Source organism: Anser anser (assembly GCF_964211835.1).
Source record: "Anser anser genome assembly, chromosome: 5".
NCBI classification, from domain to species: Eukaryota; Metazoa; Chordata; class Aves; order Anseriformes; family Anatidae; genus Anser; species Anser anser.
Genome location: NC_139725.1, coordinates 18401798 through 18424906, shown reverse-complemented (window position 1 = coordinate 18424906; position 23109 = coordinate 18401798). Strand labels below are relative to the sequence as shown.

The following is a 23109-nucleotide window of genomic DNA, read 5'->3' as shown; positions in this document are numbered from 1 at the left end:
ATCTCATGAAGAGATAAACACGAAGACGGCGGGGTTACCTATATGTGAAGTTTTTCTAGAGATGATGTGATTTTTGGTTTCAACCCTCACCTTCTGGTAAGTTTTTTAGATCCAAAATTCTCCTTACTCTACTCGGTCATGCAGACAAGGGTTTTACTTTATGGTCACAGCTTTCATCAAGTTAACGTGCTAAATACACTCCTTTGCTTGGGATGATCCCTTATTTTAGGCAATCCATTGGACATACCGCCAGTGTAAGAAAATGAGATGTGAAAGAAAACAGGACATAAATTTTGACTGATCTATTAAAAATTACAAAAAATAAAAAATAAAACAGATCTACTGTGAACTGAAACCAGCAAAGTAAACAATTTTAAACTTTTTAAAAATGGTAATGTAAAATCCCTTACTGTTTGCTGTAGATCAGGTATTATAATTCGAATCACTAGAGTGTTGCTCTGACTGTCGTCCATTCTGCTGCTTGGCTTTTCTGCGGTTGCTCTAATTGTGTCATAAATAGTTTCTTCTTTGGAGCTGTCTGATTCAGATTCAACAGAATAGTCAGAAAAGCTTTGTGCCATTTCATCTTCGCTTGATGTTGGGCTACGAGGCATGTTCAAGCTTTTTACCCTGCCAATACAAAGCAGAAAGAGAAAAAGGTATATATAGCTAAAGTCTTAAAAACAAATCAGCTACAAGGTCTGTTTGTTTTCCTAGAAGTAATACACATTTCAGCAGTGAAGTCATAGGTTTCATCTTCCTTTTATTTCCTCCTATAATTTATAAGGGTAGGCACAGTGCAATGGAAATAAATCTAGCTACTAGTTTACTACTAAAGAGGAAAAGCGCTAGGAAAAAGAGAAGAGAGAAATGAAAGAGAAAATGACCTTTCTTCCAGGCACTCCTGTCTTTCCAAAAGATCCATCACCAGGTTCTCTGTTAAACAGAAGTGTTGTAAACTGTAATTCCAGTTACAGGTCAGCTAGACCTAACCTCAAAGCATATTTCTCCCAGTGTAACAAGACATTTCAAGAAATTAATATAGCTGCTAAACTAACATTATCATTGAGACCTAACTAGAATTGAGAAACTGCACAGGTAAGGCTTCAATAAAAGACAGTATTTGCAAATAGCAGAATCAACCAGAAATGAAATCCTATAGGGAGCTAGACAGATACAGATGCTTCTTTGTGGTCTGTGGCTCGTATAACACCCTTTATTATCTACACTATCAAAATCTTTCTATTATACATATTTGAATACAGAGTTTAGTAATACCTTTTAATCTGTGGTATAGCTTAGGCTAAAATGAAAGTAGCGTTTCATTCTAAAGTAAGGATATTTGCATTCAGACGTAAATTGCATCACCTAAGGGCTCACAGTAAGAACAGCAGAAAATTTTCCTTCTGGGGTTTTCCAACTACAGCAACAAAAGACCTTTTTTGTCCCACAAACTCAAAGCTTCTCCTGGAAATGAAAATTATTACTCTGTGGAACAACGAGGGAAAATTTATACTGGAAAGAAATGGAAAGATCATCATAAACTTTGCAGTGCTTGACAAGCACATACTTTTTCAGTTTTCAGAGGCAAGAAAAATGTAAACATTATTTTTCATATTTTCCTTAAGAAACTTTTGAAAAGAACTTCTCTGCTTTTTAATAAAGAAAAAATCCACAGGTAAAAGAAAAAATACCAACCAATTCCCCATTAAAGTGACATTAAAACAAAAGTAAAACACAGAAGAGAAAACTGACCTTGCCAAGGTCACTCATATGCCAGGTCATTGTACCATGATCTACAAATGTATGCTTTGTACAATGGTCTCACAGTCAGATCCCCAAAAGTAAACAGAGTCAAAAAGCAGCAGGGACTAGGAGAACACTTCGTAGCACTGTGTCTCACTATTCAGTTTGAGTCAACTAAATATCACAACCATGTTACTCATTCTTCTTCAATGACCGGTCACTTATACAGATATGCTTACAAATCAGGCATAAAAGACAACTTCTAATTCAGCAAATTCTAATTTTAAGGTGTCCCTATGCTGGAGCCAGCATCTGCACCAGAGCACAAGCAGTGGCAAGGCAGGCCTAGAGCTTGAGGTCAAAGTCAAGCATTTCCAAAGCACATCACATATCCACATCATCAAGTAGTATTGTTATTTCTGGTGAAGGACAATTCCAGTATTATTACCCTCAGCTATAATTGCTAATGAAGACAAAAACAGTGCATTCAAAAATCTGAAAGCATGCCAGTTCACAGCAGCTTAATGCAAGGCTCTATTTACAAAAGAAAACTCTTGAGGGAGTATTTCATCATCTTACTGCTTCACTGAACTGTAGATTAATGCTGCTCTCCAAAGCACCTTAAGTCAATGAACAGCCTAAACATCTCAATGGCTTCCTTATTTATCTACCAATGCTGAATCACATGAAACCAAAATATAGTAGGTTGATACAGAGTATTTTAAGAGCATAAGACATATAGGCCAGTGAGCGCAAGGGAAAAGACACAAAGAACATCACACAGTTTGTCTCTCCCTGAAGCCCTCTGAGAGCATAATATATTCCAGGGCAATGGCTTCAACAACTCTGACAGAGAGCAGTAAACTGCAATTATACAGCACAGAATTAGAGAGCTGAATTAGGGAAAAGAAAAAAAAAAAAAAGAAAAAAAAAAAAAAACACTTCCCAAGGCTTTGGCAAGTGGATTTTCATGCAAGAACTACCCAGAAATATCTCATGTTGGAATGACAAAGGACAAAGGGAAATTACCAGGTGAAGAAACATCTCCCATACACCAAGCACTTAAGTTGAATAAAACTTCTTGGAAAAGCATCAGCAATGTGTAAGTCACCCTATTTTCTGCAATACAGACCAAAAAAATGCACAAGTAACCACAGAAAAAGATAATGAAAGACTCTATCTACAACAGCAAAAAGAACAGAACTTATGCCCCACCAGCACTACCAAGAAAGAGATCATTTAAATGCTTTTTTTAAACAAGACAATCTGACCACTGGAGACACTAAACCAGTGTGCAAGGCAGATCCTGCCAGGGTGCAGAGATCAAACATGCCTCTCTTAAATCTCATTCTACACACACACACCTTAGGCAACTTGGTTGTTTGGCTCTTAGTTTGCACGGAAACAGAATGTGCTGTCCTTTGTTAACCAGAGATGCTCACTATTATTGCTCCCACAGGGAACATGTTATCTTTTAGGAGCTGTTTCAGGTTTTTCCCAGCGATATATCAAAGACTTTTCCGCAACCAAAACCATAAACTGAGGATAAGTAAGGCATGTTGTTTGGCTTACCTACATTTTTACTGCAGAAGAAAATACAGCATCACAGGCTCCTAATTCCCAGTTGGCAGAACGTTCTTTATTGGTTCAAAAGGATGTTACATAGATAAAATACAGATTAGTTTTTAATAATACAATTGTTTGGGTTTCCTTCTTTCCACTTTTTTTTTTTTTCTAAACATAGCAGACCTTTGGTTCCTATAGTTAAGCTGATTGTTTTTTATAGTGCTATGATACATCAGTGTGCTGAGTGGAGAGAAGTTTCTCACTAAATGAAAACAGATTTCCAAAGATCTTTGGAAAACAGTAAGAGTACACAAGTTATCAAAAGGGAAGAAATTCAACTCCCAGAGCTCTATGTATCTGAATGGTGTGCTCCAGTGAGTGCAAACTAATACAGGAGGGAAAAACAAGAGCAGTGACAAACCAGTCCATTTTTTGGAGCCTTATGGCTGATAAGTGTTGTATGGACAGAATGCATTAATTACATATCTTAAAATTTATGCTCAATTTTCCTAAATATTATAAACTAAATATTTACTAAAGAGCTTAAAATATCTTTAACATGCACAAATATTGGACATGGTATCTTAAATAAACATAGATGTATTATTATAAGATACTCAATACACATCCTTGGTACAAAACCAAGTCTTAAAATCTTCAACTTAATGAAGGCTACATGTGATTTTGTTTATCCTAAAAAGTAACAAGCTCTCCTGTCTAGTTCTGTAGTGGTAAACTGGAGCAAAACCAAATATACAGACACAAAAACCTACTTAAAAAGACGTCTCATATAAGGTCCTCTCCCTACTGTATCAGCACTGACAAGTGAGGTGAACATGGGTGCTTATCAAGTTTCCATGGACCAAACGCAGCAGTCCAGCATCTGACAGCCACCCAAAGCTAGCAGCTCAGCACAGAGACCCTGATCCTCTGGGGCACTCCTCCAGTGATCACTTCTGCAAGAGCTTCTCTCTCAAGAGAGAGAATGGCACGAAGGCAGAGCCCCTGCCCAGCCCAGTGGGGCAGTGGGTCCCCACCACATCCATCCACGCTGGCGCTGCAGAGAGCAGAAAGGCAAGGCAGCTGTGGCCCGCACTCCCCCTGGGTTTCTGCAGAGGGAAAGACTAGCATATGGCAAGACAGAAGGAAATGCACCTCTAACACAGAAGCTAAATTTTCGTATGGAAGTCACAATAAAGTACATTTAAGGATTCAACACTTCCTTCCCTGACCTGTGAGATTTTGGTTTTGCTGCCATGTGAATGAAGGCTAGGGTCTCCACGAGTGCCCACTGCAGACTAATCAAACAGCTATTGGTTCTCCTCTCCCTCAAACATGGCTGAGGCACACGCATCAAGTATCTTGCCCAAGGCCACCAAGGATACATCTCAGCAAGGTTTCAAATTCAAGGGTCGCTGTCTCTCAGTCTCGATAAGAACAATCTATTTTTATATAAACATTCACTTGCACAATAGCAGCCCTGTTGCCTGCAGGGAGAAACCCTCTAGGCAGCTATTGTCAGACAAGTTAAAAATGTACCTGTGGGAATATCCCAGACACAGAGTAGGCATTGTTATGGGCTGAGTAATACCATTAACCAGACTGTGAGAAAATTCTGCTGTTAGAATAACAGTAACAGCTAGAAAGAGGCATTTAATAATTAACTGTGAAGAAATACTATTCAGAAAAGGGATTTCCAACTGTGTAAAATCTGCCAGCTCCTAACACTCGAATTCTCTGGATTTATTCAGGATTACACATATATGAGCTCTCCAAGCTACTAAATTAAAATGCAGAAGAAGATCAAGCATTGCCTCCTCTAATTTTATTAATACTAAAACAAAAATGAATTTCAGATGGAATTGGAGACAAGGCTGCAATCACACTGCACTGTGCATGTCACGCCTCTCTACCGCTGTGCAGAAAGGACTGTGGAAAAGAAAATCTGATGGGCAGACAGATTCCAATGGCCAATTTGATGGATTCAAACTCCACTTTGCACTGCTGCTTTAAAGCTGTTGTTAACCAACATCGTATCCCAAAGAAGCAATCCAGGTTAAAGACCACCCTTTTGTTTTCAGAGGTTAGCTTCAGCATCCATCACATCCCTGAGCTGGATTCAGTATGCAAATGTTTGTATAGGCAGCGGGAAGAAGATGGCAGATGGCCAGAAGCAAATAGCCAGGGCATAAGAAGGGCAGAAACAACTTTTTCCAAAAGCAGTATTAATGTTGCCAGCATAAGATGAATCTGAGACACTACTGCCTATGTGATGAGAAAGAAATCTATGTAAATATGACAAGCTGATTCCTGCCAATGAAAACCTCTTCATTATTAGCACCAAAACATAACTCAGAACAGTTACAGCTGAAAACCCACTGATACAAAAATCCACTGAAATCCACTGAAACCCACTGATACAAAAATCATCCAGGAAAATGCAAAAACCTAAAATAATACCTCTGCATGGAGAAAAACAAAATGTACATAAGGAATGCTAAACAGCTCACAGTAAAATCCCAGGGAAGATGAGGCCCTTGCAGCTTCCCCTGTTCTCTCAAGCCCACCAGACCAGGAGGGAGGTTTGGTGTTGATTCGACACCATGTGAAGCTTTGCTGGTCAGGCTCCAGTCCTGGGGGTCTTCTGCAAAAGAGCCAGCCTATTCTCCAAGGGAACACCTCCTGGTCCAATTTGTTTTAGAAGTATAGCTGTAGCTTAGGAGACTGAAAAATAGAGGATGAGGACATGCATCAAGACTCTAAGAAAGTTAATCTGTGATCCCACAGTTTTCTTGATCCACCTCTGTAAAATGGGACAAATGGTTCTTAATTCTTCTGTAAAGCATTTTTACTGTGTGGGAGAAAACACTAGAAAGCCAAATCTCCTGCATGCTATTAAAAAAATTCTCCCTGCAAGGTAATTACCTAAAAATTTTAATCATACAATATTTTGCTATTCACACCCCTGTAATTACCGTTTCCTTCCCTTTATATCACTCCTTCTCTTAAATTTGCCTTGGTTGCACTGTCTGGTAATGCATTTTTTATCTCTCTGTTAAATAACTGAAACACACAAATAAATATTTTACAAGATGTGTGCTGAGTACTCATGTACCAGATCACCAAGCAAAATTCCTCTCTTAATTTTCTCTGAAGCTATTGTTTCTCGTCCCAGTATCTCTTACCCTCAGATTTAAATATTGATTTGAAATCAGTACTGAAAATCAATGGCCATACCCATTTGTCATCACCAACACCCACTGGAAGATTCTTCTTGCTGCCCTGTTTCAGAGCTGACTTATGCAGTCTTTGATTTCTCTGCTAGGTAAGCTGCACAGGTGACAAGAGACAAATTGTTTTGCAAAAGTGATCAAGTGTGACACCTTTTTTCCCCTTCCTTTAAAAACAAAAAACAAACAAAACAAAAAAAAAAGAGAGAGAGAGAAACAGTGAAGTAATTTTTGAACCTGCTCCTTATTCTGAGGCAGGTTGTTATCCCTTGTTCATGTATATTTGTGCAATGCAGACGTGCCAAGAAGAAGCTAAGCCCCATTAACTTCTGGTATTTAGAGTCCTAAATACCAACATCATATGATTAAAGTGGGTCTTAAGATCAGACTGCAAGAATGTAATTTGTTCTTGTTACAGATGTACTTCACCATTAGCACTCCTAAAACATATAAAATCTACACACTTAACCTATTTCTACAAATATAGTGTAGTTTTCTGAAAGTTTCTTAAGTTCCCAAGCAGCTTTTTGTCCAAAGATAAAATTCTTCTTGTCCTCCATCTGTTTTACTTAGTATTTATTTTATTTATAAACTATTCAGATGGTCAAAGTATCTTTATGGAAAGGCTGAATTTCAATCAGGCAGATGCAAGAAGAGGTTTTGGAGAAGGACAGATACAAAGAATACAGCAGATAAGTGACTTATTGTGTTGAATAAGCAAGTCTGGAAGAGAGGCCGTTATGGAAAAAGCTTAACTACGTTTGAAGTAGAAGCAACTTTTCAACTTGAGAAAACAGAACCTGTTGAGGAGGAGAGAGGGAGAGGGAAAAGAGAAGACTCAAGCATATTACTAGGGGAAACACAGCAAGTATTTGTAAATGTTAACCACAGTGAAGTTTACAGAAAAGGGCAACTCCCATTGGCAATACAATATCTTAAGTGTCTTCTGTTGAGCACCTGCAAGGTTTCCAGTGCAAACTTATCTGACCTTTATTTAAAGGTCACCACTCCAGACAAGGAATTACAGCCAGCCTCTTGAGCCCCAAGGTAGGTATCTTCTAGGCTCTCTTCATTTCTACTGTTATTTTAAATACGGCCTCTGCTTTTGTACATTTATTAGAACATTTATTTTCCAACAAATAGATTAACAAACAACTGTACGCCTAAGTAATTATTTAAATACTACTTGCAATGAATGCCGTATTTTACCTAGGATGAAATCGTAATGCATTTTGAAGCACTAAGTAAATGACTGGACCCCAAAGTGATTGCATACACTTATTTGTAAAAACAACTTTCAGTCTGAGAATTCATCTGCTCAGGGTGTATTAATCCAGAATTCTAAAACACTTTAAGTAGATGTTAAACAGAACAAAAGCTAAGTAAGTAGCAACTAAGTAACTAATTTGAAGGACAAAAATAAAACAAACAAACAAAACAACAAAAAAATAAGGCTAAAGCAAAGCAAATTACCCCAGAAACCAAAGCTCACCAGCATACCAAATCTGACATCTGCCCTGAATTCATAAATTCAAATAAATACCCCTTTCTAAGCAGCTAGCATTGGATTCTGAAAGTCTGTCATATAATCTTTATACTGTTGATCTTGTTTGGAGTAAAATATAGACACAGTAACCCTCTGAGAGCCTTTTTAAGAAATTTCATACCTTGCATGGGGAATTAATAATGTATGTAAACCTGCCAAAGTCAACAGATTTACTTTAGGAATGGCTGCACCAAGATGTGACACCTACATGCATTCATATGAAAAACAACAGTCGGGGTAAGTTATAAGATCCAACATGAAACATGGAAAAGTCTATCCAATTCTCGAGCCAATAAAGCTTTTCTTCATAATATGACAATAAAGATACAAATATTAACTTTCATTAAGCATACTCCTGTATAGTATCTGGAGATTTCAAAGTTGCAAACTTCAGCAATGAAAACAATATATTTCCCCATTCAGTTATTCAAAAAGAGAATGATACAAACTGAGTAAGTAGTTATGAATTGTTCTCTTTAAGCAATGTGCAAGTATTACACCACTTCAATTTTAAAAGGTCATTAGATATTCATAAAAGACGGATATAATGTTTGTTTTGGTTTTCCCAGAAGTTTTCCTTACCTCAACTGTAGGCTTGCAGAGAAAGCAATTTTATTTTCTAGGCTTTCTGTTTCCAGCATCTACTTGTACTTGACTACGTAAATATCACAAAGATTATAATATGTTGGAAGGGAAAGGACATAAGAGAATTTTAAAAGACTTACAACAAGAGTTGGAAAAAAAAAAAAAAAACAAAGCTTGTTGAAGGTATTTACCTCTGGTGCATCTCCCTGGTGGATAAAGCAGCTTAGTTGCTTGTTAATTTGCATTTTATGCTTATCAATTTATTTTCCTTTTTATCCATAAGAAAAACATTTTTGTGAGAGCATTTAATTATTTTTTGTGTTCAAATGAACAGAGAAGCACTGTTGCTGTCTTGTTATGTAGATTAGATCAGGTCCTGAGAGTAGAAAAGGCAGACTCTATCTACAAATAAGTTAGTTTGTTATGAATGGGTTTTGTTATGAAGATCTACCTGAATTTTCTTCAGGTATGATCCTGATGGAGGGCTACTACATTATTGTAATGAATTTGCTGTGTTGCCAAAAATAGTCTCATTGCATACATTATTTTGGTCAAAGAAATAAGGACCCAGTTAAAAAAGCAAAGCTTCAAATAGACGGTTTATTTTTCCTACAAAATTATCTGTTATCTCCGTCTGAGAGATGGATGAAAAAACTAAATTACCCTTTCTTGTTGTGCTTGTTTTTTTGTTGTTTGTTGTTGTTGTTTGTTTTGTTTTGTTTTTTCTTATTTACTTTCATCAAATGCATTAGTATTTCAATACACTAGGAGACACCCCTTGAAGCTTGCAGAGGATACTGGGTACCCGATGTCTGCAGCAGTGTGTGAGGTGGTCCTTGGGGGCACAGACTTCAGGCTTTCCAGAGCCTGTCACCCCAGGGCAGTCCCATGCCAAAGTGCCCTGTAGTTGGAGATTTGAAACATATACCAGGGTGCAGAAGCCTCAGATCAGGAGCAGTTGTACAAACGCAGGTCAAGAATTCTATGATTCTAAGTTGTGGCTGCTGTTTCTTACCAGCACTGACAAGTATATTGGCAGTAATAGGAAGCAATACATAAGGCAAATAAGCTTCTAGTTCATTCGCTGCCTTGCAGAGTCAAGCAGAAGTAAGCCCTGGCCTCAGTTAAGATCATGAAATCAACATGATAGAGAGCAGGGAAGAAAGGCAGAAGGAATAACCTGGCCTTTATAAACTTAATTTCTTTTCCTAACCAAGAGGGAAACAACAAATGAATGGTGACCCAGAAAGGATGTGCACACTGTACAACCAGGGTAGGTGACCAGCCTGTGGTTTAGCCAGCCTTCAGTGTAAGCAAAGCCATGTGCTGTGTCCTCACTCTCTCTGCACCCATCTGTGCAAGTCTGCAGCAAATATCCCTGCGTCCCAGTGGCAGATGGTCTCCAGGCTTCTCTTCTCCAAATTGCAGAAAAACTTACCTGATTTTTTTCAAAGGAAATTTTAAAAGAGGAACTCTGATGATCTTATCTGCATCTTGCCTGCTTATTTTCCACCCCCAAGGTAAGCATAACTTGGGCTTTAACCTGTACTCCAGCCTGTACAAGCAAGCCTGAGTTCATAGTGGAATTAACATTTTTTTAGGATTGTGTATGTAAGTGATGATAGTGATGGCAGACTGGGGAAAAATATTTGCATGCTCAGAAAGGTTAAATGGTCTGCCAAGATGACCCAGGTAGCACAGTAATTCTGTAGAAAAATGGAGAAATAAATTATTCTCTTGACCTTTGAAATTTTGATTCAACTCAAAGTAAAGATAAGAGATTAACTTTTTTGATTAACAATCAAAACACAATGAAAAGAACCAGTTTTCCTCACAGACTACCAACACAATTATTGCCTTCAGTAAACAGCTCAAGAAATAAAAGATCACTTCTTAGGCAAGAAGAAAAGAGCATGAGATGCGTGCTTTTAACTAGTATGCAGAAACAGGGAAACAAAAATACACATAAAGGATAATAAAGTTTAAAAATATATAAGGATTCATAAATAGTTCTTTGAGTCTTCATTCCCTAAATGCCAGGTGTAGTTTGAAATTTAATATTAAAAATAAATAGCATGCCAAATCACCCTGGATAACAGCTTACAATACTTTGATTTAGAGATTCTTCTCCACTCCGAGAGAAATCCCATAAACACCTCCAGCCAATAACTATAAACTCGTCACATCAAAGTACTACAACTGTTCAGCATCCTACATCTTTGTTCTTCTGAGGTGTCCCTGTCTCAATGCAGAACCAAGACAAATATCAGTCATTTGGGTTGGAAGGGCTTCTGGAGGTTTCTAGTCAAGTAGCCTGCTCACAGCTGATGCAGCTGTGAGATCTCAGGCTGCTCATGGCGTTAACTACATTTGTCTTGAAAACCTCCAAGAACAGAGAATGTGTAACCTCCCTGAGCAACCTCCCTGCCCCTGACTGTCCTCGTGGGGAAAAAGATTTTCCTCATACCCAGTCTGATCTTGTTTCAACTTATCGCCTTCTCTCTCTCGTCCTCCCGCCATTCACCACTGCACAGAACCTGGCTCTATCACCTCTATAACCTCCCTGCAGGTCTAGGCCAGCTGATGCTCCATCTCCCCAAAGCCATCACTTCTCCTGCTGGTCACCTCTAGATTTTGTCCCCACTCCCCTCACAGAAAATCCTCTTTACAATAGGACCATTCCTCTATGCATTTCAATATCACTAACACAAAATCACCAATTTTGTTTTTAGCTATGAGGTGAAGATGCCCTTTCATCTTAGTTTTACGTAAATGTACAGTTAATGTATATTCTCAAATATTCTGCAGCCTTTCTTACTTCTGTATTGTTCAAAGTACGGGGCAACAACAGAGGAAAATATTTTTTCATTCTCCCTACCAATCCATGGCCACTCAAACATTTTCCTCCCCTGTGCAGTCCCACAGCATTCCTGTAGCAGCACACTGTTCATATGAAAAAAGAAATACTGATTCAGAAAATCAGGTCATTTTGCCCTGTTAGTGGTGTATGTAACAAAGCCATGACCAAACCATTACAAAACTTGACCTTAATAAGAAGGGCAAGGCCAGGACTAAGTTTAGAAACAATACTGGCAACCATGCCAGATGTATGGACAGCTTGGTCTTACTGAGGCCAATTGCAAAACACAGCACTTGCATCTCTATTTTGTCTTTAAATAGAGCTGTAATGGTTAAGATACAATCAGAAGATTAACAAATAGGCTTAGTTCTATAACCCAAAAAAGTCCTGCAAGTTTCCAAGCAATCGTATGTTTTGTAATCAGTTTGGTTACACATATTAGCACACTGTGAAATATATGTACAAAGTTTTTTCAACTGTACCAATACATGTTGGCTGTTAAACCTACTATCAATAATATATTCCTTTCTTGTGCTTTTTAAGGGGACATCAGAGTTCAAATTATCATTGACTGAACAATTCAATCTATAATTTACAACAGAAATCCAAGTAAATTTCATCATCGCCAAAGGAAATTCTTGATTTGTTTACAACACGTACAGTGATTTCTTTACAGAGTATGATTTCCACCTGTTTGTGTAAGTCTCTAATTCAGTCACAGGTAATGTACATCCTAAAACGAGGCTGTTGGAGAACTAGAAACACTTTAAACAGATTTATTTCTAATTGACTAGATTTTGTGTTGATTGTACTCCTATAAGACCTGATTAAGTGAATTCATTACCATTTATAATTTTCTGATGGCATACTTTGGAGATTGCAGCCAGGGAAATTATCACAGTCTGATCAAGAAATGCAAACTGAATATAAAAGCATTCTTAAATAATCTTGATTGAATTATGATATAAAATATTCCTAATAAAAATCTGTCTTGAATTGCAGGCGTACAACTGTCAGTTTCTGCCATTAAGTAACTACTTAGTAAAAGTTCTTACTAAATCCTCTGTAAGCATCGAGCAGCTGATGGTGTAGGACTTCACGGTCCTTTGTGATGGCCACCTGCATGGGACTGCCTTTCTCCAGGAATGAGGAGCAGTGATGTACAGGAATATAATGCTTGAAAGAATTATTTCTCTATAAAACTGGGGGCTGGCACGACCCTGAGATGCAGTCTTTATTTTATTCTAAGTCTTTCTATTTTGCTGCTCAAATACTCCCAGGTGTATTGCTAATCTTAACAATTTCCACGCAAAGCTCATTTCCTAACACTGCTCTTGATGCTTTCAGAGCTACCTATTCCTGCACCTCATTATAAGAGAAGAACAACGTCTAGGCAGCTCTGCTTACCGTGTAATGCAGCTGTGCAGGGAAGGAAATAATTAAGCCCATCATGTGAACCAAATCCTTCAGGACATTCCCATTAACGAGATCTACTGAGCCCCTCTCTGCCTTGCTGCTTGCAGAAATGAACAAGGCAGAGACAGAGTGCAAAAAGCCCTCCTCTTCAGCATTAATATAAAGCTATGAAAACAGAAATATATTTTGTTCAATTCACATTTTTAAAGGAAATGAGCATTAAAAAGGGATTTGTCGTTAGCTTTTACGCCTACTTCATGTTCTTCCAGGGATTTTATTCAGTCTGCCTTCCAGTGTTTTCACTCCTAGCTGCCTCATCTCAAAAGTTTTCTCCAGGCCTAGACTCCTCTTCCCCAAACTGTTTCTCAACCACACATTGTAAGTGACCGTTTCTGCCCCTTTCATGGTACTGGAAGCATATCACAATTTAATTTCTTTCTAATGTGCTTTCATCTTCATGATTTTGACATGCCTCCAGTCCCTCTCTTGGGTTAAGAATGCCACCAGCTCCTCCCCATTCTTTTTTTTTAGGAGATTTCAGGATGTATGCTAACTTTCCACCCAACAGATAGGTCACCAGGCTTGGCTCTCTCCCACCACAAACCTGCAGCCATTAATATGCCCAGCAGTTGAATTTCTCACCATTATAGCTTGCCACAGAAGGCATGCTAGGCACCAGAGCTGCATCACCACTGCCTCAGCAGGAGCAAGGAGGCAGGAAGGTCCTCAGACCACCTCCTGCTTCCACAAGACAGCTCTTCTGGCAGCAGCATCCAGGCTGCTGACTTGGCTGCCCAGCTCCACCCAGGGCACAGTGCTGGATCCCCTATTCTTGGCCTGGGAGGACTCATTAAATCACAGCCAGTCAGAAAGAGTACATAAAAAATGAAGTTTTGCTGCATTAAAAAGAGCACGTATGTAATATCACAGTATTTTGTATATTATAATAATGGATGTTAAGTATACAAAAAAAAAAAAAACAAAAACCTACCCAAAGACTGGTACATGCAACAAAGACCCATAATAATATTTTTAAGAGAACCACAGAACTGGGTACTGGAAGTTCCCCTTCACTAACAACTCAGAGCACGTAAAGCATAGAGGAGTGTTTACAGCCTGTACCAAACATCACTGTCACTGTTGGCTCTCACGGTGAAACAGCGTGCTCAGTCATGAATGTCTGCTTTTCACATCTGCAGTCACTGTGACTGCTATGAATATAAATGGGAAAGAAAGACATTTAAAAAGTAAAAGAAAATAAAAGACTGACAAGGTAAGCAAAAGCCTTACCCATCACATCTGTAGTTTAGAATGTGTTGATGTCTTGCAGTTAATACATTATCAAAGCTAGATTTGAGTAACTGCTGTTCTTTATGCTTCAGACTTATTTGAAGGACAGTTCAGTTGTACACTGATGATGTCTATTTTCCACAAATAGCTTAGTACCACTGAGCAAATAATTTAAAAATTGAGAGATTTAAGTTTATTTTCCCATTTTTAGAATTGATTCAAAATATTTCCTCTCACCCCGACACTTTCTCAATTCTGCAGACTGCTCAAACATATACATCCCTCATCAAGGTGTGACAGTATGGGCTCTGAAGGATTATTTTGATCATGCCATAGACTAATGACCAACCTGACACTTGAAAAACTCCATAACTAGAAACTTACTCACATGTTTCAGTCAATTAGTCTCATCAACTCAACACATTGCCAAATAAAATTCTTTAATTCTGTATTTGTGCAGTTGTTTTTGTTCCATTTCCTTTGACTTCTAATTGGCATTAGTACTCATCTTTGATATTGGCACTAGTCACAGAAGCAAATAGCCAATGATATACGCCTGATAAGCTAATTTTTTTTTCTTGTGCTGGCCTTGAGTTACACACCATTATATTTCAAACTTTATCTCCTTTTTCCATTTCTACAGACTACTCCTCCAATTTGAAAGTGTCACCCTGCAGTTTACAGCAGCCCCTTGCAAACTTTTTACATAATTTTAATGTTTTCAGTCTCCTTCTGTTGCTCCTCCAAAGATACTGCTAGGACTGTCTATCAGTGGGAAACTGTCTTATCTTTGATATGTGTTCATAACGTGCATTAACACATATACCTGCAGCATCAATGTGAGAAAAGGCCCCTTCACTTTTCTCTCATCACAGAGAAAATGAGGTTTTTAGTTTTCAGATCATACAGAAGTATCAAGCTTTACCAAAGGAAACCTAATTTTAAATCGTTGTAGTTTTTGATAAATTTTTTTCTGACTTCTGAGTTTAAAGTTATTTATTTTGTAGCAACTGGACTGTAAGCCAATAAAATAATTCTAGTTTAAGAAACCTTTGTATAAAAAGGTATAAGAAGTCTCCAGAATACTATCAAAACTTTTCAAATTGTGTTTTAAAAGAATCAAAGAAAAGGTATGAGGGGAAAAAAATAAAAAGGAATAAGAAAGAAATACGTAGAGACTAGAAGACTGGCTGAATAGAAAACACTGAAAATACAGCATACAGATACAATAGAAAAGACACAATGGACATATCTGTGCTGTGTAATGAGAGGCTCTACAGTGACATCCTAGTCCATCAGTTTCCACTATGAAATTCTTTACCCAAATCTAACATTAATTGCAAAAGTTACAGTGAACTCACCAAAAAATTGCTCATGGAAAAAAACAGTGTTTCAACACATCTAATACAAGAAGTACCATAACATTAGTCTTCCTGCTAGTTCACATTTAAAGTATATTCAGGAGGAAGAAGAGAGCTGCTACACGTGATGATGAAAGTTAACATGCTCTCCCAACTGTCTTCACAACAGCCTGCTGTTAAACTGCTAAAGTCTTCTCAGTTTTACTAAATCTGTGACATAGAAATCGATTCTGAGAAGTTACTATAGGATAAAAGGGAAAAAAGGTGGAGAAAAGACACGAGTAACTGTCCTGGTTTCAGTTAGGACAGAGTTAATTTTCCTCCTAGTAGCTGGTAGGGTGCTATGTTTTGGATTAGGATGAGAAGAGCGCTGATAACATGCTGATGTTTTAATTGCTGCAGAGCAGTGCTTACACCAAGCCAAGGACTTTTCAGCTTCTTGCTCTGTCCTGCCAGCGAGCAGGCTGGGGGTGCAGCAGGAGCTGGGAGGGGACAGACCCAGGACAGCTGACCCAAACTGGCCAAAGGGGTATTCCATACCATCTGACGTCATGCTAAACAATATATAGGGGTGGCTGGCCGGGGTGGGGGGCCGGCTGCTCGGGGATAGGCTGGGCATCAGTCAGTGGGCGGTGAGCAATTGCATTGTGCATCACTTGTTTCATACACATTATTATTAGTAGTACTATTATCATTATTATTATTATTGTTATTTTTATTTTCCTGTCTTAATAAACTGTCTTTATCTCAACTCACAGGCTTCACTTTCCCGTTTCTCTCCCCCATCCCAGAGAGGGAGGGGGGAGGGTGAGCGAACAGCTGTGTGGTGTTTAGCTGCCGGCCAGGTTAAACCACAACAGTAACTTAAATGATTTCTCTACAAAATTAATTTGGCATGCTTACCTGTCAGCATACATAAGAAAGCAACTGTGTCAAGAGATCATCAGCATCTAACTATTCTCATCTCAGATTCCTGTAAAAAATAAATAAATAAATAAATAAATACATGAGAAGATTGACACGTAGAGAAAGAAATCCAGTGATCTAACAGCCACCCTCTTTAAAATCTGCAAAGCAGAAACACACAGCACAAAGGGGATTTTGATGTATTAGTCTTCGAAGGGAAAAAAAAAAAAAAAAAAGAGGATTTTTATTGCTTTACCAATTTACAACACATTCATCATGCTGTAACATAAATATTACGCATAACTTCATGAGGACAGAGCTTTACAACGTCACTCACTCCAGAGTGCTTCTGGCAGCATAAAGCTAGTTCTAAGGCAAAAACAGGCTCTCCTGGTTATCAACAGACATCATTTCAGGCCAGATCTGACAGCAGGTGAAAGATGCTGCCCTGCTGTTTCCCATGGACATCTTTATGAATTTAAGTTTTGCAAAGCACTGAGCATCCCAGGCATGTGCATTTGCAGAACAACCCCAATTTGTGCAGCAAGATGCTTGTCGTTGGTTGATGGGGTTTTTTTTGTTTGTTTGTTTTGTTTTTCCTCCAAGTCTAGTAGAGATCCAGAAATTAGGTCTGCTTTTTCCAGCCCATCAGAAAGATTCCCCAGTTCAGCAGACACGTTGAGCATCACAGTTCAACTCCCACCACAGTAAGGGATAGCCTAAAGCAGGCTAACTGATGAGCACTGAAGTGTATGACTAGATTCAAATTTATTGCCTTCGTGGATGGGTAGAAGCTCACGTTGAAGAAAGTCTTGCCTATCATGTATTTCTTCCTTTTACAGGTATAAATGGAAGGGAAAAAAACAGACTTCTACATTGAGAAAGCGAGTTTGACAAACTTTTTTCTTTAACTTTTTGGTAACATACTCTGCTGCATGGTACTCCATCAAAAAATAATATTAGATTATATTACACCTGTTACACTAAGAGGTCCAAACAGGCACTCTCAATTAGCCACAAGAGAAATATAAACCAATTATGTAGCTCCAGAAGAAGTACAGAACATTACCATAAGTGAAACCAGAAATTCTCAGGGATAATTATGTGAACACCATTGGACTGCATGTTCTTTATTTTAAATGAAGATAGATTTTTACAAATTTTACTGAAACAAACCTATTCAAAAAGTTTCAAGAAGGCAGAAAATATTTACAGATGTGTCTCCAGCACCTGCATAACTCTGCACAACTGTCTTATAGCAACAGCAAAAGCTATTTAAATATTTTGTACTAAGTAAGCTGCTTTTGAGTTGAAACCTAGTAGACCCAGCATTTTCAGAGTCAGAGATATAAACAAGATCTCCACGATCATGAATGTCATAGGGAATGTAGGGAACGAAGGATCACTAGCTGTTTCTCAGAAGGCAAAAACCAGAATCCATGGAAGGGAAGGTATCTGCAGGTTAAAAGCAAAACAAAATCAACTAATCTAACAGGTTTCTTAAACATGCTTCCACTTTTGAATCATCTCTTAGACATGGCAGCTTTCAGTTTCTATATGGATCTAGAGACAGAGGCTAAAGAATCACCTGGAACTGGAAAATGTCCATCACAAATGAATCCTTCCAAAATTGCTTACCAATGCTGACACATCTGCTCAACATATTCCAAAAATTGGCTTTGTAGTTTTTTATGAGAGACTTATAATTTGGTCAATTCTAGATAGACATTGGTAGGATTTAGTAAAGGTGTAAAGCAATAGTCTGAAGCTTAAGAAAATATTTTGGGACTTTGTTGTTATAGAACGTAACAAAACCAATATAAATATTAAGTATTCTGCTACTAAATACCTCACAGAAAATAAAATCTAAGGAAATTCAATGAAGGGAATTTTTGCACTTCCTATGGAGGAAACGAGAATTGCAGCAGTTTTTTCTGTATGGAGTCCGAATCCTTCTGTTTACAAAAATGACCCAGGAACATGGCTCCATTACTTGTATCTGGGCTGTTAATTACTTCTCACAGTAATCTCTAATGCTACATCTAAGGATAAGAAAATCAACATGAAAAACAGCAGTCTGCAAAGAGTTAGGGAAAGGTCTTTAAATGAGAGTATTTGTATACTGCAGATTTATAGAAAACAAATTAAATGGTGCCAATGCAGGCTTCTTAATGAGGTTGGGTGAGGTTACACAGTGGATGAAGACACCACCATTGCAAAATTAAGCAACTGTTTTCTTCTCTTCCTGCAAAACACACCTCTTAACACTCACATGCAGACAAAAATGACCAAGCTCCCTTCAGATCTTGTTTTTCCTCCCCTCCAGCCCAGGATCGGTAAAGCAGAAGCTTCTCTTTCTACCCTCAGAGCATATCTGGCGCACCCCTAAATAATTCTCTGTGCCATAAAATTCTAGGTTACTCTCACATCCCCAGCACTTCCTGCAGCAACAGGTTTCTCTTCCAGATGTTGCCTTCATGCCTGGCTGGGCAAGGGACCAAGTATTATCCCCCAGGTGACGCACAATGCAGGACAGGAGCTGCTGACCTCACGCCTTTCCGTCAGTGGAAGCACTACTGTGGGTCTCTCCAATACTTAATCACCAATTTTCATAGCATTTGCAGGAACACCTTAAGAGATTTCTGTTCCTTTAAACAAATTAGCCGAAGTTCAGCAAAATATTCAAAAGCCATTGGAAAGTAGCAGGGGAGGATCAAGGAGGAGAGAAAAGATTGGCAGCCCAGCCACATAAGCCATCTTCCTCATCAAATCAACCTAAAAAGCACCAAGCCATAACTCCAAAAAGCTGAGACAAACACTATGGCTGGTGACACCTACGGCGCCATGCAGGAAGGAGATCTGTCTGATGTTTCCACACTGTACAGTGTGGCAGCAGTACCCTGGTTCAGGGAGCTGCAGCCATGCAGTATTTATAGGACTTGCTGCCCTGCTAAACACTGCTCCTTTCCCCAGGCAGGTTGGCCAGGATGCCAACCATTCCCAAAAGGATGCAAGTCAAACCTTCCCCCCAATCTGACAAGTTTTCAGATTAGAAATGTTCCAGTATTTGTATAACTAGCAGAATGAAAGCGTCAAGATTTCTACATCCCCTTTTTTCTATTATAATATGTGCATTTAATGAATCATCTATACAGGGAGATAACTTTGTTTGTGGGCATTTCTCTGTGCTTAGGTGCCCACTTTGGAAAGTGCACGTTTTTAGCTGAAGAGCAAAGTTCAAGTAAATTCAGTTACTGACTAGATAAAGCACGTCCAAACACTGCTCAGCATACAAACATGCATTTATTCTGCCAGTATTCTGGCTCACACAAACACAAGCCAACCAAAGATCATAAAACCATATTGGCAAACTTGAATGAATATTTGTGCTTAACCTCTTGGCACAAATTCAATGCCAGAGTAGCCCCAGTTTCTGGCTCTGCCCTGGCTCCCAGCTGACCAGCCAGCTTCTCTGCACAGCTGTCTGCATGGCCATACAGAAATATCCGTCTCAGTGAATTTATGAAGATGGCACAGAGAATGGTTATATGGAAACACTCAAAAATGAAGCATCTGGGAGCACTCAGCTCCAGGATCAGCGTGTTTTAATTAATACAATTTAGAACGAGACTTATCACAAATTTATCATTATTTTTTCCAAACAAAAGCAGCCCTTGCAATCTTAATACTATCGTAGCATGCTAAGTGTTCCTCCTCTACATTCACATACACAAAAATATCTGTGTGTCATCAACAGTGAAGATCCCTTTATCTGCACCAAAGCTTATGTTACCAGCAGCTTCTGTCAAAGGCAATTTATACATGAGGCCTTCAGCAAGCTTGAGTGAATGTCTTCAGAATGTGAATACCAGAAGAGTTCACAGGAATACAGAAAACTTCACCTGGTTTAAAAAATGGCTAAAGCAGTCCAGCTACGCTAGATGAAAGCGCTAACTGCTGCTTTAACAGTACATTCATGTAATTTATAGAGAGCTGAAGGCACAGTAAGACTGCAGGCAGTCCATTAGTCTAGTAATACAGAGACTCCCAGATGTCCTTAATACTAATAGGCCCCAAACACACACTGAATTCTCCACGTTTTTTCCATGTTAAATTGAGAGCTCAGATACCGGGGTGTACTGGTAGCCAAGGCTTGCATCTCTGGCACATGATGGATTCAAACGCTGCATGAGGGAGACTGAATAAGCAAACCTGATCTGATTCTAGCTCCAGAGAGGAAAGTAGCAAGCTGAAAAATGAATGTAGCAAGGGAAGAGCTACCTGAGATTTTGAGAGACTCCTGTTGTCCAATTCTGCCACTATATACTGCCAGAGCAAACAAAGGAAGTCTGTTCGCAGGGTTGTGAACAGAATCAGGAAAGCAGTTCAAGGACGTGGAAAAATAGTTATTTTATTCATTAGAAGAGACCATATTTGGGCATGTATTTAAAACTCAGAGCAGAAAATACTCCACATGGACCTTTTTAGAACTAAATATGAAGTCTACAGCTGCTTGAATACTTACTGGAATGAATTCACATATTTGTGACTCTCTTTTTGTTGTGCTTGACTACTCTAATCTTTTTTTCCTCAGCTGCCCAACTATAATGGCTTCAATGCTCACAGTTTTTGTGGTAGCAGGGAATGGTCTTCAAAAATGTCACATGATTTGTGGCTTCAGATCATTCGCAATCTATGGCAGCACGTTCATGCTAGCAGCAAAAATAAGTTTACTTTCTGTCCAAATACAGGTAATATAAACATACTATTAATTTCATTTACACTTAAGATGCAGAGAACCTCCACGGTCCCACACATTGCCTCTTCAACATTTTTTATCAGATAAAAGAAAAAGCAACACTGGGAATTTGGGCAACACGACATATTAAAATGAGGCAGATTAGCACAAAATCAGAGATGTCCCAAGTTGGTGCAAAGCAGATGTTAACAAGAGACACCCCCCACCCCAAGTCATCCCTGCTCACCCAGGCATCAAACTTCTAACTCCCTGCACTTGGAGAAGAGGGGAGGACAAGGTGCAAAGGTTGACTTCATTTTACTGGTCCTTATTAAATCTATTCCTAAAATATTTAGCAAATTGAGCAGTTGGTAGACCTCACTTAATAGCTCTGACCTGCATGCGAACTGCAGATCTCCAAACACCTCATTCTCTAACACAAAAAGCCATACATAATGCAGGAGTAGTGCATGGGTGAAGTTAATAGTGTATGCTAATCCCTTGCTGAAGCTCAGGGACACACTTGGCCTCTGCTTTGTGGCCATGCACGCTGGGCACAGCTGGCCAGAAGTTCATGACCGCTTGCATTTAGAAGCCAATGGGGTCTGTGGTGCTACAGTGGGAGCACAAGGCAAAAGGCTTCTTGTGATAGCAAGAGACAGAATCTACATACTTGACGTCTGAAACCTGAGTCTCAGAGTTTACTCGGCATGAGTAGATATAAATCTATTGTGACCTCAGAAGTTTCAAACTTCACTATCTCAAAATAAGCTGAATGTGATTTAGGCAGGATTCAGGTCTGCCATAACAACAGTCCCCACTTTTAAGCAGAAAACATAGTCAGGGTCTTTAAATAGGACAAGCACCATACCAGGCAAAAATCCTACTCAAACACAAAACACTTCTGGGCAGTACTGCTGCCCAAACAGTCACACTGCACTTCTAATCTGACCTGTCATTGTGCTGCTTGACACCAGAGGTTTTCCAAGTACAGGAACTACAGCAGGAACCCTTAGGGCAGCCGCTTACTAGATTTCCCTCCTCCTCTTTGCATTATAAAGTGGGACAGCCACGAATTCAGAGTATACCACTCATGGCTGCTGGCTTCTCTAATATATTATTTAGCCCAATATAACCTTCATTAAAAAGGTCTCTCTAGGGAAAACACAGAGGAGTCAGGATCAGAAGAGTTTGCAAGATACTCAAATAGCAGTTGTGTCACATACACACAGGTGGACTGACAACCACCTGAAGCAGAGTGAGGTTGAACCCGTAACAATTATTCTTGACAGCTGTGAGTATGTCATCAGCTAAGGAGAACTCAGGAAAAGACCACGGGAAGCAATTTTTTTCTCTGGCATTTTGTTAAGTGACAGTCCACAGCCACTAAAACATCTGCAATATATGCAATATTCTAGCTGAACATTAAAGTCAAGATCACGAATAAAAAGTATGCTGCCAACAGACCTTCTCCACCCCATAAAAATCTGGAGGCCTTGCTAACAGCTTCTGTGTAAACTATTCAATGCCTATGTTTCAGACTTCTAAAATGATTTTTTCCAACCCTAAACATAAGTGTAAGGAGACTCAGGTTACTAGGAAAGCCATGCCATATAAAGAATAACTTATTTCAGGCAGCTTAAATTCTTAGATTATGATAATAAAAGAACAACCAGAACTGAATGCTGCATTTTTGCTACCTATTTGTAGGAGGTTAAAAAAAAAAAAAAAAAAATTCAGTCACAGAAAAAAATACCTCCTTCCTATGCTTATCTAAACATAAAATAATTAAAGTAATAAGTATTACTGCAAATCATAAGCAATCAAGGACGAAAGAAAAAAACGTAATCCTCAGTTCACTGCTC

At 38.8% G+C, this 23109-nt stretch overlaps 1 protein-coding gene across 8 annotated transcripts in view; it reads right to left on the bottom strand.

The window, feature by feature from the left end:
* Positions 1-23109, bottom strand: part of SHANK2 (SH3 and multiple ankyrin repeat domains 2) — a 352030-nt gene that overhangs the window by 309791 nt on the left and 19130 nt on the right. For 4 of the 8 annotated variants that reach the window (XM_083838465.1, XM_083838464.1, XM_083838467.1 and 1 more), the window contains one exon: positions 411-630. In XM_083838465.1, the coding sequence (XP_083694591.1) occupies positions 411-614 (204 nt within the window). In that variant the 5' untranslated portion in view covers positions 615-630. Of the gene's footprint in view, positions 1-410; positions 631-16503; positions 16574-22196; positions 22935-23109 lie in introns of those variants that run through there. The other 4 variants (XM_083838461.1, XM_083838466.1, XM_083838462.1 and 1 more) reach the window with 2 other exon arrangements.